This window comes from Microcaecilia unicolor, chromosome 2, assembly GCF_901765095.1.
Source record: "Microcaecilia unicolor chromosome 2, aMicUni1.1, whole genome shotgun sequence".
NCBI lineage: Eukaryota > Metazoa > Chordata > Amphibia > Gymnophiona > Siphonopidae > Microcaecilia > Microcaecilia unicolor.
In genome coordinates, this window is record NC_044032.1 from 518538197 (window position 1) to 518557548 (window position 19352).

Here is a 19352-nt window from a genome sequence, read left to right on the forward strand (position 1 = left end):
CAAACGCGTCAGATGAACAGGCTATTGACATCCCAGCCGGTGTTACTGAAGAGAAGTTTCATCACCATGTAGCTGTTGATTACGATCTACAAACAGCTGACGACAGCACTGATGTCGAGATATGCCCCTACACGCAGGCAACGGCTGATGATGAAACAGATGATGAAATGAGCAGCGAGGCACATGCTGATGAAATTCAACAACCTCCTGTCACTTTTGCAAGAGCGCTGGAGAGTCTCAACACCGTGCGGGCCTATCTGGAGGCCATTGGATGTCAGTGCTATAACAGTTTTTACCATCTGGCAGACTTTCAGGCTTATTTTCAAAGCACTTTGGGAGGCTAAGTTCCATAGGTTTCTATGGAACTTTGGGAGGCTAAGTGCTTTGAAAATATGCCTCATAGTCTATGGAACTCACAGACACAAGAGTGTACAGAGGACTATGACTGATTACTTCAAGTAAGCCTAACATCAGTTAACGGAGACTGTATAACGTCAGTTAACGGAGACTGTAAACTGTACGTATAATAAACAGTATTGTACATTTATTTATCAGATGTCAAGCATCTTCGGTCACAACAGTTAAGTGCACGCTCTGGTTAATTGCATGTATTTCTTTGGTCCCAGACCCTTGCACTTAAGCGGATTGCACTGTATATATATATGTAGAGATATATACACATATTGATATATAGATAAAAACATTCATCTTTAAAGTGCATGATTAAGTTTTGCAGTCATATAAGGGGCAGTAAATGCAGAGTTCTTGTTCTTATGACAGGATTACAAAGCTGACAGGGACTGGCACTCCTCATCACAAAGTAGACACCAAGGAAGAACAGATTGAAGATCTTTGTAGTTCACCACAATGACTTCTAACCTGCAACTCTGCAATTATACATTTCCCAAAGGTTTCGCCTGGGGAGCATCAACAGCAGCCTATCAGATTGAAGGTATTGCTTCTTGTTCATTTTCTGATTGTCTTTTGTTATAACTCTGTGATTGTCTTAACTTTTCTAGGGTGTTTTCCTAAAAGAGTAACACTGACAGAGTAAGTGAAAAGAGTGAATAATAGCTGCTGACAGATCTGATATAGTATATAGGTGGCTTAGTTTTTTTTTCCTCCAAGAAACCTACAACACAATTTCATTAACTCTGAGAAGGGCCCTATTTTACTAACCTGCAGTAATGTTTTGCCATTAATGTGTTAAAGGCAAAATTTTATACCACATAAGCAGCAAAATGTCCATGTTAAGCTTTAAAGATGAAAAGGAACATTTGTGACATATGGGGAGAAACAGCTTCCATGATAATTCATTTTACCACAGCAGTAGATAAACTGGAGATGTATAGTGCTTTATTAACAAGTTATAAAACAGATTGTGGGTGTTCAGTCAGAGTTTTATTCTGACCAGAATCACAACACTAGTTCTTTTTACCCTCATATTTTGTTTTCTGCTGTAAAAGACTTACATAGGAACCTAAACAGTCTAAATTGCATTGTGAGTTGCAGAGTGCTGATTTTGTTCAGTATAACCTGAATAAGACTGAAGTTATTTCTGGGAGGTTTGATTATTTGTTGCTACCTATTAATATTTGTAGCAGGAGCAATGAGGTAATATGGGACTGTTTTAGACAAGTAACTGAACATGATGTTTTTTGTAAGCCCATAGAAAACCCATCTCATTTTCTTTCTTAAATTAATGCTCTCCATCAGTCTTTAAACAGTGTGAGGGATTGAATGGTATAGTGAAGAACACTCTTTCACTGATGGTGCAGTTCAGCCACTTGGCAGCAGGTGGCGCTAGTCTGCTAAGACTGAGATTGACAGAGAGGCGGGGCTCAGGCCAGGAGGGGTGTTAAATGTCCTGAGTCAGTGAGAGAGAGAGAGAGAGAGAGAGAGAGAGAGAGAGAGATTGGCACCAAGGCAAGAGATCTCCTGGAGGAAGGCTGTGAGAAAAGGAATCACCCCAATCAGTGGCGTACTGAGGGTGGGATGATGGGGAAGGCCCACCCTAGCTGCACATCATAATGCTGCCATGGGTATCTCCCCATCCCCCCAACTGGTGCAGTGCTGTCATGGACATTCCCCTCCCCAACTGGTGCAGTGCTGCCATGGGTGTGCTGGTGAGGTATAGCCAGTGCTTTCTTTGTGCCGGTAAGCGCAGGTATGGCGTACTGTCACCTTTTTTCCCAGGGCCAGCTTACCTGCCCGCCCTCAGCTCCCTGAATTTCCATTCGTGTCGCCTTGCATTGAACTCTTTTATTTTACCTCAAGTCGCAGCGGTGAAGCGGCAGTGAAAGCAGCAGGTAGGCTTACCCCCAGCCTTCCCTTCCCTCTCAGCATCTCGCCTTCCTCTGATGTAATTTCCTTTCCATGAGAGCATGACACTGAGAGGGAAGGGAAGTGAGGAGACGAGCCTCAGCCTACCTGCTGCCTTCACTGCAGCCTCGCAGCTGCAACTTGAGGTAAAATAAAAGATTTCAATGCAGGGCGGGCGGCAGGAATGGAAAGTCGGAGAGCTCAGGGTTGGCAGGTGGGGCTGAGGTTGGACCTGGAACTCAGGGGGCAGTTGGAGGCTGGGGCGAGTCAATGGACATGGATGGGAGGGGAGGATAGGGGACAAAGGAGAATCACTGGGCATGGAGGGGAGGGCAGAGGAGACTCATTGGAGATGGATGGGAGGGAAGGATAGGGGCAAAGGAGAATTCTTGGACATGAATGGTTAGGGGAGGGCAGAGGAGAATTGCTGGACATGGATGGGAGGGGAGAGCAGGGGGAGAGAGGAGAATCACTGGACATGGATGAGAGGGAATGATAGGGGCAATGGAGAATCGTTCTACTTAGATGGGAGGGGAGGGCAGAGGAGAGAGGAGAGTTGCTGGAAATGGATGGATGGAGGGAGAAATGCTGGACATGGATGGAGGAGAGGGAAGACAGGAAGGAGATGCACATGGATGAAGGGGTGGGAAGAGAGGAGAAATGCTGGACATGGATGTGGATAGAGTGGAGGGCATGGAAGAGAGGAGAAATGTTGGAGGGAAGGAATGACAGAGGAAGGAGATGCACACAGATGTGGGGAAGGGAGAGAGGAGAAATGCTGGACATGAATGGAGGGGAGGGAAGACAGAGGAGGAGATGCACATGGATTTAGGGGAGAGAGGAGAAATTCTGGACATGGAGGGGAGGGGAGGGCAGGGGAGAGAGGAGAGTTGCTGGAAATGGATGGATGGAGGGGGGGCAGGAGAAATGCTGGACATGGATGGAGGAGAGGGAAGACAGGAAGGAGATGCACATGGATGAAGGGGTGGGAAGAGAGGAGAAATGCTGGACATGGATGTGGATAGAGTGGAGGGCATGGAAGAGAGGAGAAATGTTGGAGGGAAGGAAAGACAGAGGAAGGAGATGCACACAGATGTGGGGAAGGGAGAGAGGAGAAATGCTGGACATGAATGGAGGGGAGGGAAGACAGAGGAGGAGATGCACATGGATTTAGGGGAGAGAGGAGAAATTCTGGACATGGAGGGGAGGGAAACAGAGGAAGGAGATGCACATGGATGGAGGGGAGGGGAGAGAGTTGAAGTGCTGGACATGGATGGAGAGGAGAAAAGAGAGGAAGTGAGATGAATATGGATGGATGGAGGGGAGGGAGCAGAGGAGAAATGCTGGACATGGATGGAGGGGTGGGAAGACAGAGGATGCACATGGATTTAGGGGAGACAAAAAATTCTGGACACGGATAGAGGGGAGGGGAGAGAGTTGAAATGCTGGACATGGATGGAGGGGAGGGAAGAAAGAGGAAGTGAGATGAACATGGATGGAGGGGAGGAGAGAGGAGAAATGCTGAACTTAGATGGAGAGGGAGAGGAAAAATGCTGGACATGAGAGGGAAGAGAAAGGAAGGAGATGCATATGGATGGAGGGAAGGGAAGAATAGGAAGGAGATGCATACTGACAGAGATGAGGGAAAGGGAAAAGAGGAGAAAAACTGCACATGGATGGAGAAAATAGGGAAAAGCTGGATCCACTCTATACCTCCTCCAGTCAAGTCTGCGGAGGATCCAGCTTTTACCTATGGATGTAGGACAAGAAATGAAGAAGAAAGGAGGAAAGTAAAGAAATAAATGAAAAGGAAGCCCTGGAAATGGAGTTAAGGGAACAGAAAGAGAGCAGCAGAATCAGAGACTGGGACCAACATGATCAGAAAAACAAAGTCACCAGACAACAAAGGTAGAAAAATCATTTTATTTTCATTTTAGTGTTTGTAATACAGTGGGGGAAATAAGTATTTGATCCCTTGCTGATTTTGTAAGTTTGCCCACTGACAAAGACATGAGCAGCCCATAATTGAAGGGTAGGTTATTGGTAACAGTGAGAGATAGCACATCACAAATTAAATCCGGAAAATCACATTGTGGAAAGTATATGAATTTATTTGCATTCTGCAGAGGGAAATAAGTATTTGATCCCCCACCAACCAGTAAGAGATCTGGCCCCTACAGACCAGGTAGATGCTCCAAATCAACTCGTTACCTGCATGACAGACAGCTGTCGGCAATGGTCACCTGTATGAAAGACACCTGTCCACAGACTCAGTGAATCAGTCAGACTCTAACCTCTACAAAATGGCCAAGAGCAAGGAGCTGTCTAAGGATGTCAGGGACAAGATCATACACCTGCACAAGGCTGGAATGGGCTACAAAACCATCAGTAAGACGCTGGGCGAGAAGGAGACAACTGTTGGTGCCATAGGAAGAAAATGGAAGAAGTGCAAAATGACTGTCAATCGACAAAGATCTGGGGCTCCACACAAAATCTCACCTCGTGGGGTATCCTTGATCATGAGGAAGGTTAGAAATCAGCCTACAACTACAAGGGGGGAACTTGTCAATGATCTCAAGGCAGCTGGGACCACTGTCACCACGAAAACCATTGGTAACACATTACGACATAACGGATTGCAATCCTGCAGTGCCCGCAAGGTCCCCCTGCTCCGGAAGGCACATGTGACAGCCCGTCTGAAGTTTGCCAGTGAACACCTGGATGATGCCGAGAGTGATTGGGAGAAGGTGCTGTGGTCAGATGAGACAAAAATTGAGCTCTTTGGCATGAACTCAACTCGCCGTGTTTGGAGGAAGAGAAATGCTGCCTATGACCCAAAGAACACCGTCCCCACTGTCAAGCATGGAGGTGGAAATGTTATGTTTTGGGGGTGTTTCTCTGCTAAGGGCACAGGACTACTTCACCGCATCAATGGGAGAATGGATGGGGCCATGTACCGTACAATTCTGAGTGACAACCTCCTTCCCTCCGCCAGGGCCTTAAAAATGGGTCGTGGCTGGGTCTTCCAGCACGACAATGACCCAAAACATACAGCCAAGGCAACAAAGGAGTGGCTCAGGAAGAAGCACATTAGGGTCATGGAGTGGCCTAGCCAGTCACCAGACCTTAATCCCATTGAAAACTTATGGAGGGAGCTGAAGATGCGAGTTGCCAAGCGACAGCCCAGAACTCTTAATGATTTAGAGATGATCTGCAAAGAGGAGTGGACCAAAATTCCTCCTGACATGTGTGCAAACCTCATCATCAACTACAGAAGACGTCTGACTGCTGTGCTTGCCAACAAGGGTTTTGCCACCAAGTATTAGGTCTTGTTTGCCAGAGGGATTAAATACTTATTTCCCTCTGCAGAATGCAAATAAATTCATATACTTTCCACAATGTGATTTTCCGGATTTAATTTGTGATGTGCTATCTCTCACTGTTACCAATAACCTACCCTTCAATTATGGGCTGCTCATGTCTTTGTCAGTGGGCAAACTTACAAAATCAGCAAGGGATCAAATACTTATTTCCCCCACTGTATGTCCAATTTGAGAATTTACATCTGCTGTCTTATTTTGCAGTGGGTATACTGGAGCTGTAACAACTTACAGAAATTATTTATAATGAAAAAAAATCATGTTATTTTTTTTCTCCTATATTGGTATAGTATTTTCAATGATACCTGTTTATATGCGCCATGGCTGGTATAAGGGGTGTGGTTACTGTGGGTGTGGCTACCATAGGGGTGGAGCCATAGATGGTGACCCCACCCATAATGAGTACCAATACCTTTTTTACTACAAAAAAAGCACTGGGTATCGCTATCCCTCTTTTCTCCCCCCCCCCCCCCCAATGCAAGCCTTTAAACTTCCAGGCCTAAGGACAGCGTCACCATCAGCTATGTAAGCATTATTTTCGACCATCCCTGGAAGCCTTCTCTTTAGAGCATCCTAGGGCAGGCCGTAGGCCTGGAAGCTTGGAAGCCTGCAGAATGGGGTGGGGGTGGAGAGAAGAGGGAAAACAATGCCAGACCACAAGGAAAGGGGAAGGGGTGTTGATAGAGGAGGGAAAGCAATGCCAGACCACAGAGGAACGAGAAGGGGAAAGGGGTATAGAGAGCGGAGGGAAAACAATGCCGGACGAAGGGGAAGGGGGTTGGAGAAGAGGGAGAGCAATACCAGACCACAGCAGAAGGGGAAGGGGAAAGAGAGGTGGAGAGAGGAGGGAAAGCGATGCCAGACCACAGGGGAAGTGAAAGGGAAAGAGGGGTGGAGAGAAGAGGGAGAGCGATGTAATGCCAGACCACAAGGGAAAGGGAAAGGGGGTGGATAGAGGAGGGCGAGCAATGCGAAGCCAGACCAAAGGGGAAGGGGGAAAGGGTGAAGAGAGGAGGGAGAGCGATTCCGGACAAAAGAGGAAGGAGGAAGCGAGAGCAAGGATGAAGGGTGGCGGCAGAAACTGGAACCACTGGGAGGGGGGGTAAAGGAGGGGAGAGGAGAGAGAAAGAGGGGGAGAATGAGATGCAGTACTATGAGGTAGGGGAGAGAAGAGGGAGAGATGCTCCCCTTCTTTCTTCCTCTCTCCTGCACTCCAACCCCAAGGCCAGCAACATGGGAATGTGGGGGAGGGGTTAGAAACAAAGAAACATGATGGCAGATAAGGGTCAAATGGCCCATCTAGTTTGTCCACTAACTCCTCCTTTTCCTAAGGGATCCCATGTGCTTGTTCCACGCTTTTTTTGAATTCTAACACAGTCATACTCTCCACGATCTCCACCGGGAGGCCATTCCATGCATCCACCACTCTTTCCATGAAAGAGTATTTTCTTAGATTCCTCCTCAGCCTATTTCCTCTTAATTTCATCATATGCCCTCTCATTCCAGAGTTTTCCTTCAATTGGAAAAGGCTCTCCTCCTGCACATTAACGCCACTGAGGTATTTAAATGTCTCTGTCATATCCCCTCTCTCCTGCCTCTCTGCTTTTACTTATATTTTTTATGACAGAGACATCTTACCAATTTAGTAGCTGCCCTCTGGACTAACTCCATCCTATTTATATCTTTCTGTAGGTGCGGTCTCCAGAATTGCATTCAGTACTCTAAATGGGGCCTCACCAGGGACTTATACAGGGAAACTATCAACTCTTTTTTCCAGCTGGTCATACCTCTCCTTATGCACCCAAGCATCTCTTTGGCTTTGGCCGTTGCCTTATCTACCTGTTTGGCCACTTTAAGGTCATCATGCACAATCACCCCATAGTCCCGTTCTTCTTCCATACACAGAAGCACTTCACCCCCTATATTGTACCTTTCCTTTGGATTCTTGTGACCCAAGTGCATGACGCTGAATTTCTTAGCATTAAATCTTAGTTGTTAATTATCAGACCATTCTTCAAGCTTCACAAGATCCTTTCTCATGCCATCGACACCCTCTGAGGTGTCCACCCTATTACAAAGTTTGGTATTATCTGCAAAAAGACAAACCTTACCAGACAGTCTTTCTGCAATATCGCTCATAAAGATGTTAAAGAGAGCTGACCTGAGGACCAATCCCTGCAGCACTGATAACATCCCTTTCCTCGGAGCAATCTCCATTTACCACTACCCTCTGACTCCTCCCACTTAACCAGTTTTTGACACAAACACTCACTTTAGGAACCATACTAAGGGCACTCAATTTGTTTATCAGTCGCCTGTGTGGAACCATGTCAAAAGCTTTGCTAAAATCCAAGTACACCACACCTAGTGCTTCCCACATCCAACTGTTTAGCCACCTGTCAAAGAAGTCAATCAGATTTGTCTGACAAGATCTGCCTCTAGTGAAACCATGCTGCCTCGGGTCCTGCAGTCCATTCAATTTGAGAAACCTCACAATCCTCAGCTTCCATTTCCATTAGCTTACTCACCAATGAGGTCAGACTGACCAGTCTGTAATTCGCAACCTCCTCCTTACATCCGTTCTTGTGCATAGGGACCACATTCACCCTTCTCCAGTCCTCTGGGACCACTCCAGGCTCTAAGCAAACATTGATGAGGTCAGACAGCGGAGCCGCCAGAACTTCTCCAAGTTGCTTGAATACCCTTGGATGTATACCATCAGGCCCCATTGCTTTGTCTACTGAGAATTGGTCATGAGCTACCATACATTCATCCTCATTAGCATTTGTTTTCTGTGGTCTTTTCCAAACTCTTGAAGCAGTGAATTCCATTACACAGAGCCTATAACAAAAAAAGCCTGTGCTGAGCTGAGCTGAGCCTTTGCTAAACAATATGATGGAACGACTGATAAATCTTTTCCTGAGGAGCAAAGTGATCATGTAAGTTCATACTATTTCATCAAATCTTTAACATAAACAGGAGCATTGACATAAAACCTCTTAAAGATAAGAACTTAATCCTACTAGATATAAGTAACCAATTCTATTTTTCCAAATATGGAATAGTAGGCTTATAACATGATCAAAAAGTAATTAACCGGGCCACAGAATTCTGGACCATTTGTGTAGCTCTAGTAAAGACTTAGGCAGCCCAACATACACTACTTTATAATAAGGAATTCTTGATAAAAGAAAAGCTTGCAGAACCAATCTAAAATCATCATAACAAAGCCTACAAAGCATTCTTAATGTTTAGTACGCTGTCCTAATTACCTTCGTAATCTGACTTTTTAGAGACAGAATCAAAAGCTACACCCAGGTTTACAATTACTATCTCCCAAACAAAAGGTATAACACAATTGGAAGGGAAACATCAATTTAATTACCATGGCTAATCCTCAGTCATCTTCAAGTTTGAAGACAATTATAACCACATTTCAATAGAGGGTAAGTAACGAGTAAACAATCCTAAGATATCATTTATGATATTTGTACAGGAATCATTTGTGCATCATCTGCATAACATTTAGAGAACATCCCTAGATCTGACAACATTTTAACCAATGGCAATAAGTAAAGATTAATAAGCTAATATTGATCCCTAGGGAACCCCCAGGCCCACTGATAAACCACTTCTCCACTTACAACCTGCTCCTGCCTATCCTTCAAAAAAGAACCAAACCACTGTAGTGCTTAACCCCTAATTCCTGGTTACCTTAGTGGTTTTGTTCTTATTTCCAGGATCACTCCAAAAGGATGGGAATTGGGAATGACTTCTGAACGGTAAGGCATTCTGAAGGGATTGATGCTTGTTTTCTGCAGAGTCACACCATGTGGCCAGTGAGCATGTGCTTTTCTAACAACCTATAACACATGTAGCACATGTAGAGCCAGTTCTCTGTTCCCTGTGTGTTAGCTGTTAACTAGTAGTTCATAAGTACCAAGAGATAAATGTCACTTATCACTGCCACTCAGTCACATCCATTCACCCAGACACACTTGCACATAGATCCCCAGATTCTATATAGATCACCCAAAGTTGGTCTCACAGGGCAGATGAGTGCGGAAATTAATGAGTTAAAGAGGAGTCAACAATCAGGAATTGGAGTTAATTAGCAACAATTTGGATTTGCACACACATTTGGCTTAGTTACTGTTCTATAACATCCGTGCTTACATTTTAAATCATGCAACTAAAAAGGGGGTGTGGCCATGGGAAAAGGCATGGGTGGGTCATGGGCATTCCCAGAAATTAGGTGTAATGTTATAGAATACTTGGAATTGCATGCCCAACTGCCATCAGTTGATCGTGAGGATTTACACTAGGTTTCAGCAGGTGCAAACTCTTGTATCCAAAGTTGGGTGCAGGAATCCACCATAACCGCTTTTCTATAAAGTTCATTCAGTGCTAACTTTGGGCACCATTTACTGAATCTGGCCCACAGACCCCAACTATACACATATAAACATCCTACTACTGTTACATTGTCACATACTCCAGTGGTTCCCAAACCTGGTCCTGGAGGCACCCCAGCCAGTCAGGTTTTCAGCATATCCACAATGAATATTCATTAGAGAGATTTTCATGCAGTGGAGTCGAAGGTTTCTGGTGCCATTTTGTAGTAGCAGTCCTGTCACACTTCCATACAGAGACCCCAATTATATAATTGAAGATATCTTCTCAGCCCATCTACCCAAAGCCTCCACCTAAAGAGGCTGATCAGATGGTTCAGTGACTGTGCAGTGCCATCAGAAGATTGAAAAACTGTGTACCATATGCAATCTTATGCTTTCTTATGGTAGAGCTCTCCAGTCACCTGCCAACTTTTGACATTACCTGACTCTTCTTCACCCTCTCCCTCTCTAAGTTCCCCCCAACTGTTTCCTACCATACATATAGCTTATTATACCTCAATATCACTTTGTATTATATTCATACTATGTATTTGTTCAGACCGTAATTGGCTAACGCCATTAATGGTTATATGTAAGCCACATTGAGCCTGCAAAAGGTGGGAAAATGTGGGATACAAATGTAACACATAAATAAATAAATCCCATTTGCCTGGGGCATGGTGAGTACACATGATATTTACTTTAAAAAGCATAGATTTATACATTTGTTACTGAATCATCAATGTGCTCCTTATTGTGTTTTATAGTTTCAGTAATGATTTGCTGTTGTTACTATCTGTGGTCATGTGAATTTTCAACTGCTAAAATAGGGTCACCTATGAAAAGGTTTGAGAAGCACTGACTTAATTTATATTTGATTCATCTTTGTAATTTGTTAGAGTGACTGGAAGTTCAATACTTAGAATAGGCTGATGATATACACTTCTTTTTGCCAGTCTCTTTGATAGGATTATAACCTATTTAGGGGTACGAGATGACTAATCATAAAATGGCAACTAATGTTGAAAAGACAGAACTTAATTTTCTGAGTCAGGTACTGACTGACACCACCTGTTCCTGACAAAGTTGCAATTGGGGAACTATTAGCACTCTGTAGTACCTCAAGTACAGTGCGTGGGAGTAACTTTAGATTTCATCTTTGTCTATGAAACCCCATATCAGGGGAATGATTACATCTGCATGTTTGAAACTTTATTATATAAGTTGAAGGTATATTTACCATATGGAGGTTTTCAAACTGTCTTACAACTTTGAGTGTTATTGCAGCTTGAATCCTCACATGTGGATGATGTCATCCTATGGAGCCTGCACAGGAGGTTTTCTCCAGCACATTTTACAGCACATTCTCCAAAAGTCTCACTGCACCTGCCCTAACGTGCGGGACCCTTTCAGTCCCTGTAGAGACAGTGAGACATCTTTAGCATCACAGTTGCCTCAGTACTTGCTTTTATTTTAAAATAAGACATATCAGTCTTGCACAAAAGTCACCCTTGACACTGAGCATTGATAGAGGCCATTGTGAACAGCCACCATCTAATACCTGCCTGAAGAAGAGGAAGGATTCATCCTCATCTTCATTGGTGCCAAGGGAGTGCAGTGTTGGTTATCCGGCAGAGCCTGAGGCACCTTGACATCATCTCTCATTGAAGTATGATTTAAGTAGCTTGTGCAGGGCTATCTGCTGATATTTATTATTTTATTTATTTATTATGATTTACTGCCTTTTTGAAGGAATTCACTCATGGCGGTGTACAGTACGAATAAATCAAACATAAGCAATAGACAATTACAGGAGTAAAAATATTAAAATAACAAGACAAAGTATGGCATGGAGGAGCATTTTCGACAGAACGTCTAAATCAGAATTTGGACGTTTTACAAAAATGTCCAAACTCTGAACAGGAAAGAAGGTCATTTTCAAAAAAGATAGACGTCTATCTTTTGTGTTCGAAAATGCTATGGACATCTTGTGATTTGGATATCCTTTTTTTGGTCCATTTTTGAACAAAAGACATCTAAATAAAAAAAACTTTCAAAACAGAGGAGGATTGGTTAAATGGTTAGTGCAGTGGGCTTTGATTCTAGCAACATGGGTTCAATTCCCACTGTTGCTCCTTTTGACTCTGGGCAAGTAAAATGCATATGGGGCATTTTTGGATATGACATCTAAGTCTCAAGTTGGATGTTTTTTTGTAAAACATCAAAAATCAGAACAGGAAAGGTCATTTTCTACAAAAAAGGGTCTATTTTTTCCTTTTGAAAATGCTGTTCGGAAAAATGTTTTCTGATTTTGGGGGAGTAAGGGGAGGTGAGCCCTGATTCCCTTCAGTGGTCATCTGATCATTTGGGGCACCTCTTGTGTGGAGTAGTGGAGTAGCCTAGTGGTTAATGCAGCAGACTTTGTTCTTGGGGAAGTGTGTTCAATTCCCACTGCAGCTGCTCATCATAAAAACAGGTCTAGCTCAAAACATCTAAGTTCCTTGGACATTTCTGTTTTGTTCCATTATGGTTGAAAGGCATCTAAGTCTTAGGAATGCCCAAATACTGGTTTGGACATCTTTGTGAGATAAATGTCCAAATGCAGACATGTCACTTTTTGGATGTTTTTCTCTTGTGAAAATGAGCCTGATAGTATACTATTTACAATATCAACACAATACATAATAAAACATTTTAATAGAAGCGTAGAGTATAAGCAAAGATGGAACATATAGGGGGTCTTTTACTAAAGCTTAGCTTGAGTTATCTGCAGCAGGGCCCATAGGAATAAAATGGGCCCTGCTGCAGATAACTCGAGCTAAGCTTTAGTAAAAGACCCCCATAGATAGGGAAGAGATTAAGAGCAGTTAGAAAATAAGGGGACTAATTTAAAGAAGTTGCACATGAGGTGATCAAATATTATCTCAGCTAGGGTAGGAGTGGATAAACATGTCCTGCTGCAGTATATGCTGCCCGTGTCATTTCTTGTGTGTTTGAGTCTAAGAAGTTAGTTACTGCTTCCTTTAAAGGCCTGGTTGAAGAGCCAAGCTTTCACCTGCTTCCGGAAGTAGAGATAGTCTTGTGTTAAGTGAAGCCTTTGAGGGTATGCATTCCAGAGTGTGGGGGCTACTCCAGAGAAGGCTCGCTTGTGGGTATCACATCGTGTAATGTCTTTTGGAGAGGGTGTGGTTAGGGATACTCCTTGGGAGGACCTTAGTGTCCTTGGAGGTGTGTAGAGGGTGATCCTTTATGGGCCTTGAAGATCAGACATAGAGTTTTACATTTAACCCTTTATTGTACTGGTAGCCAGTGAAGTTTTTGCAAGAATGATGTGATGTGGTCACGTCACTTACAACTTTCTATTAGTCTTGGTGCATCATTCTGAATCAATTGGAGCTGGTGTAGACCCTTTGTAGTCAGACCAGTGGGGAGTGCATTACAATAATCCAGTCTTGATGTTATCATGGCATGCACATGGATGCAACTGGATATGATTTTCCTTCTCAATGTATGGAGAGAGGCAACGTAGTTGTCACAAATAGTAGAAGCAGCTCTTGAAGGTTGCTTAGATTTGGGAAGTCAGAGTGAGTGTTGAATCTAACTGTATTCCAAGGTTTCTGACTTGTGATTGGAGGGGGAGTTCATACCCCAAAAGAGATTTTAGCAGCACTTAATTGGTTAATGCTGCTGAATATCACCACAGACTGCTAAAGTTGTAGCCAGCTATTTTGTGGGTGGTTCGGGGGTGGAGTTGGTGCTTCTATGGTTAATTGTCAATATTCAGCACTTAACTGTCTAGGTTAACCAGACAAATCGGACTGCATAAAACTCATTCCTATCTTTGTCCGGTCTCACTTAGGTCGTTAAGTGTTGAATAGCGCACTTAATTGTATAAGGTATAGCTGGTCTCACAAATCCAGATATTCAGTGCTGGTGCCCTGACATGGCTCAGCATTGAGTATCTGGGCATAATGCCATTGGCGGCCAAAAAACCAAATAAAGTTGGCCAAGTGCTCGTCAGGGATGCCCTTCTTTTTCCATTATCTGCTGAGGATGCCCATGTGTTAAGCATGCCCCAGTCCCGCCTTCCTTATGCTTCCGACATGCCCCCGTGAACTTTGGTCATCCCCGCAACGGAAATCAGTTGAGGACGCCCAAAATCGGCTTTCGATTATGCCGATTTGGGCGACCCTAGGAGAAGGACGCCCATCTCTCAATTTGTGTCGAAAGATGGGCACCCTTCTCTTTCGAAAATAAGCTTAAAAATGGGGTACTGTTATAAGTACATAAGTATTGCCGCAGTGGCCAATCCAGGTCACAAATACCTGACAAGATCCCAAAAAAGCTCAATACATTTGATGCTGCTTATCCCAGAAATACCTAACAAAACACAGTAGAGTAACGACAGACTGTCTCGGTGATTGGTGCGACAAGAACCGCTTGAAAAAGCCGAGTTGTGCGAAACAGGCACCTGTTGGGGAGAGTTCCGCACCGCACTACAAAACAAAGCTAAGTTAAGCTTGTTTCAAGTTATGTTGAGCGTCTGTCTAAAGTAAAATTATAGCCATGTACATTGTCAGACTGTTTGACTATTTAGCTCCCATTGGGTATGCAAGATCAGACATAGACATACCTCCTGGAGAAGAAAGTAATAATAATAATAAAACAAATAATAATAAAAAACAAAAAAAAACCCAGAAAATAAAACAGAAAAAGTAAGAACTAAGGAGGGTGGTAGGGTAAGTCGATGATTACAACAGTTGCGAAACAGGGGCAGATGAGAGAGCGCAACTATACCCCAGCGACCTATGAGACTTACCCTATTTAAAGCAATACTATACTGATTGCATATGCATATGAATCCTACTGTGTTTTGTTAGGTATATATACCAAGTTACAGTAGAAGAGTGCCATTGTTAGTGGACAGTATATCCCAGAAATAAGCAGTGAATTTTCCACAAGTCTAATAATGGTCTATGGACTTTTCCTTTAGGAAGCCGTCCAGACCCTTTTTAAACCCCGCTAAGCTAACCGCCTTTACCACATTCTCTGGCAACGAATTCCAGAGTTTAATTACACATTGAGTGAAGAAAAATGTTCTCTGATTCATATTAAATTTGCTACTTTGTAGCTTCATCGCATACCTCCTAGTCCTAGTATTTTTGGAAAAAGAGAGAGAGAGAGAGAGAGAGAGATTTCTCTCTCTTTCCCTCAGAAAACTACAATAAAATCTATGTGAACTCAACTGTTTTATAGTCTCTCATCTGTATTCTATCCCCACTGACAGTTTTCACAGAATTCCCTCCTCCCCAACCCTGAGCAGAGAAACACTCACTGATATTTTCCCTCCTCAGAAAGCTCCTCTCCTTCTCCATAGCATCAGTTGTCACAGAGAAGAGAAATTGACAGCCTGTTCTAGTCATACATGTATATCATTAAAAACTGATTTAAAAAAATCTCACAGATCAGAATGCCAGTCTGATTAACATACATACAGATATATCTTTATCTATTTATTTATTTATAGATATAGATATATATATCTATCTATCCAAAGTTGTCCCCCAAACCCAGGTATGCTCCTGAGGGGGTGTTACATTAGTAACTAGGTCTCATTGCGTGAAATTGGACCTGTGCTAAACTAGCATGAGTTAATGACAAAATAATACATTTTCATGGTATGCCCCTAAATGCTAGTAGCTTCTGCACATCTAAAATGAGCAATTAAATCAATTTAATGCACACTAAGGGCCCTGTTTACTAATGTGCACTAATGTTTTTAGTGCACACTATATATGGGCGTCTCTAGCATTAGCACGTACTAATTTTTAGTGCACGCTAAAAACGCTAGCTTACCTATAGCGCAGCTTAATATACAGGGCCATAAACCTTTTAAGCTGCACTAGCAAGTGCACACCCCTATTCAGCTATAAACTGTAAATCAAATTGTGTGGACACCTCTTTATGTGCAGGGATATCACATCAACTATAAAAATACAAATCCCAGCAAAGTCAGCACGGATTTAGTGAAGGGAAGTCTTGCCTCACCAATCTAATGCATTTTTTTGAGGGGGTAAGCAAACATGTGGACAATGGGGAGCCGGTTGATATTGTATATCTGGATTTTCAGAAGGCGTTTGACAAAGTGCCGCACGAAAGACTCCTGAAGAAATTGCAGAGTCATGGAATCGGAGGTAGGGTATTATTATGGATTAAGAACTGGTTGAAAGATAGGAAGCAGAGAGTAGGATTGCGTGGCCAGTATTCTCAGTGGAGGAGGGTAGTTAGTGGGGTCCCGCAGGGGTCTGTGCTGGGTCCGTTGCTTTTTAATGTATTTATAAATGACCTAGAGATGGGAATAACTAGTGAGGTAATTAAATTCGCCGATGACACAAAATTATTCAGGGTCGTCAAGTCGCAGGAGGAATGTGAACGATTACAGGAGGACCTTGCGAGACTGGGAGAATGGGCGTGCAAGTGGCAGATGAAGTTCAATGTTGACAAGTGCAAAGTGATGCATGTGGGTAAGAGGAACCCGAATTATAGCTACGTCTTGCAAGGTTCCGCGTTAGGAGTTACGGATCAAGAAAGGGATCTGGGTGTCGTCGTCGATGATACGCTGAAACCTTCTGCTCAGTGTGCTGCTGCGGCTAGGAAAGCGAATAGAATGTTGGGTGTTATTAGGAAGGGTATGGAGTCCAGGTGTGCGGATGTTATAATGCCGTTGTATCGCTCCATGGTGCGACCGCACCTGGAGTATTGTGTTCAGTACTGGTCTCCGTATCTCAAAAAAGATATAGTAGAATTGGAAAAGGTACAGCGAAGGGGCGACGAAAATGATAGTGGGGATGGGACGACTTTCCTATGAAGAGAGGCTGAGAAGGCTAGGGCTTTTCAGCTTGGAGAAGAGACGGCTGAGGGGAGATATGATAGAAGTGTATAAAATAATGAGTGGAATGGATCGGGTGGATGTGAAGCGACTGTTCACGCTATCCAAAAATACTAGGACTAGAGGGCATGAGTTGAAGCTACAGTGTGGTAAATTTAAAACGAATCGGAGAAAATTTTTCTTCACCCAACGTGTAATTAGACTCTGGAATTCGTTGCCGGAGAACGTGGTACGGGCGGTTAGCTTGACGGAGTTTAAAAGGGGTTAGATAGATTCCTAAAGGACAAGTCCATAGACCGCTATTAAATGGACTTGGAAAAATTCCGCATTTTTAGGTATAACTTGTCTGGAATGTTTTTACGTTTGGGGAGCGTGCCAGGTGCCCTTGACCTGGATTGGCCACTGTCGGTGACAGGATGCTGGGCTAGATGGACCTTTGGTCTTTCCCAGTATGGCACTACTTATGTACTTATGTACTAACAAATTTTTCACATTTTTAAATCACTTCTTCCAACATGTCACTGTAAATTCAATAATCTCATCTTAAACAACATTTTTTGTAGACCTTCAGAAAATGGCAGACTCAGAGCATTTTTCTCGCTCTCTCTCTTTTTTTAAAAAATATGCAATAGCCGACTAATTGTCATTGGTCTCATTTTTATAGTTTTTTTTTAAATCAAATTACTTCAATGTCTATAATTCAAAGCTATGTGCATAGCTTTAGTAATGCTGCTGTCACTTAGACTTGCTGCCGACATGTCCAAGTTTTGACTCTTATTCAGGGTAGCAGTCCGATCATTGTACCAGCATCCTTTTTCGCCAATAGCTATCCCCATTCTGCAGCATAGAGAAAAAAAGTTTTCTTTGTGAACTCATATTTGATAATCACTTGCTCCTCAAATGTATTTGCTATAAAATTTCTCTGCAAATATTTGAGCACTTTTCATTTGTAGTTGTTCAGTGTTGTCTTGACTGTTTCTTTACCATATGCCATGATTTTACCAGTTTTTGAGTGAAAAATCTCATCATTTGAAGGCAGTGATGCCATCTTGTTCTATTTGTTGATTTTGGAGTAATAATATTTCCTGCATGTGCCCTGTAGGATCTCTTGATATACCTGAACAATCTTCATTGATTTATTTGAACTGTCATTCTAAAATGCCTGTGCAAGTTGAAAGTAGTCCTTGGCTGGACACCCTGTTTTGTTTTCTAAGGCTGTTTTGTTCCCTTTATTAAGTCAGGGGATCTTATACTAAGCTGTGTTAGATGTAAACCTGCACCTAATGCAGCAAAAATGGCCTAATGTGGGACCTTGTGTATTTTGGCAGACTTACTAGTGTCCAACTTGTTTCCGCTGCATTTTAACAGCAAGTTTTACTTTATTCTAGATTGGCTGTTTGATCACCAATTGTACTATTCTGCACCCATATTTTGTGATTTTCAACAGTAAGTGTCAGACCCCTGAAGCAGAGGTTGTTTCCGTCGAAACATGGCCCCATGTTGAGTTATACACTGGGGTGGTGCTGAATAAAGTTGCTGTGAAGATTTTTTTTGGTCCACCCCTACTTCCTGGTTTTCTGTTTTGACCTACTAAAGCATTCCAATCTAGTTTTCCTGGTGTTTATTTTAATAATTTTTTGGGAAGGGGCATGTCAGAGGAGAGAATGGGTGTGCTAGCATGCTGACATTAGCACATGTTAACTCAATAAAGACGACAACATGGGAGAGCTTAACGCTTCCTACACAGGAGGTGGTAAGTGCTCCTGTGTTAGCATTAGTATTAGCACATAGTAGTATGGTGGGCTTAGCATGTGAGAAAGTTCTGTGCAAGAACATGCTAAGCCCATTTCATAGTGCAACTTAGTAAAAGGGCCCCTCTGTGATCCTGTTTTATGAATGCCAGCTCTTGTTTTGATTTGTTTTTTTCGATGATAGGTTCTCGAAAATGAGTCCCATATTCCAATATGTTCTCAGAAAAGCCCACTACAGTGAGAAAATATAATAGTCTCTGGTTTCTACCCCCTTGTCTTTGAATGCTGCTGCTGAACTTTTTTTCCAGCTAATTATCATATAAAGTGTCCAAGCCTTTCTTCCATGTTTATTGAATGACTTTTGGGATACATATACAACCTTACTCATACTGATTCAACAGTTTTTAGTGACTAGCACTTCCACTGTGAGTAGTACATTTTAAACCCTAATGTGTGCATTCCAATTACTGTACTACATGCAAATAAAAATTGTGATATGTGAAACGAGGTTGTGATGAATTTCCTGTGGAGCTGAGGCTGTTGTGTTGAGCCTGGTATGACATTTGTATTCCACACCAAGCCTTTTGGTTCCAAAATTGTAAAACTCTTCGCTTTG

At 42.9% G+C, this 19352-nt stretch overlaps 1 protein-coding gene across 3 annotated transcripts in view; it reads left to right on the top strand.

Annotated features, from left to right (window-relative positions):
- LCTL (lactase like) overlaps nt 1–19352 on the top strand; it is a 193449-nt gene that overhangs the window by 21546 nt on the left and 152551 nt on the right. For all 3 annotated transcript variants that reach the window (XR_003940714.1, XR_003940715.1, XM_030191236.1), the window contains exon 2: nt 781–952. Coding sequence is in view for 1 of the 3 variants with exons in the window: in XM_030191236.1 (XP_030047096.1) it covers nt 868–952 (85 nt within the window). In the remaining 2 variants the exon portion in view is untranslated. The remainder of the gene's footprint in view (nt 1–780; nt 953–19352) is intronic.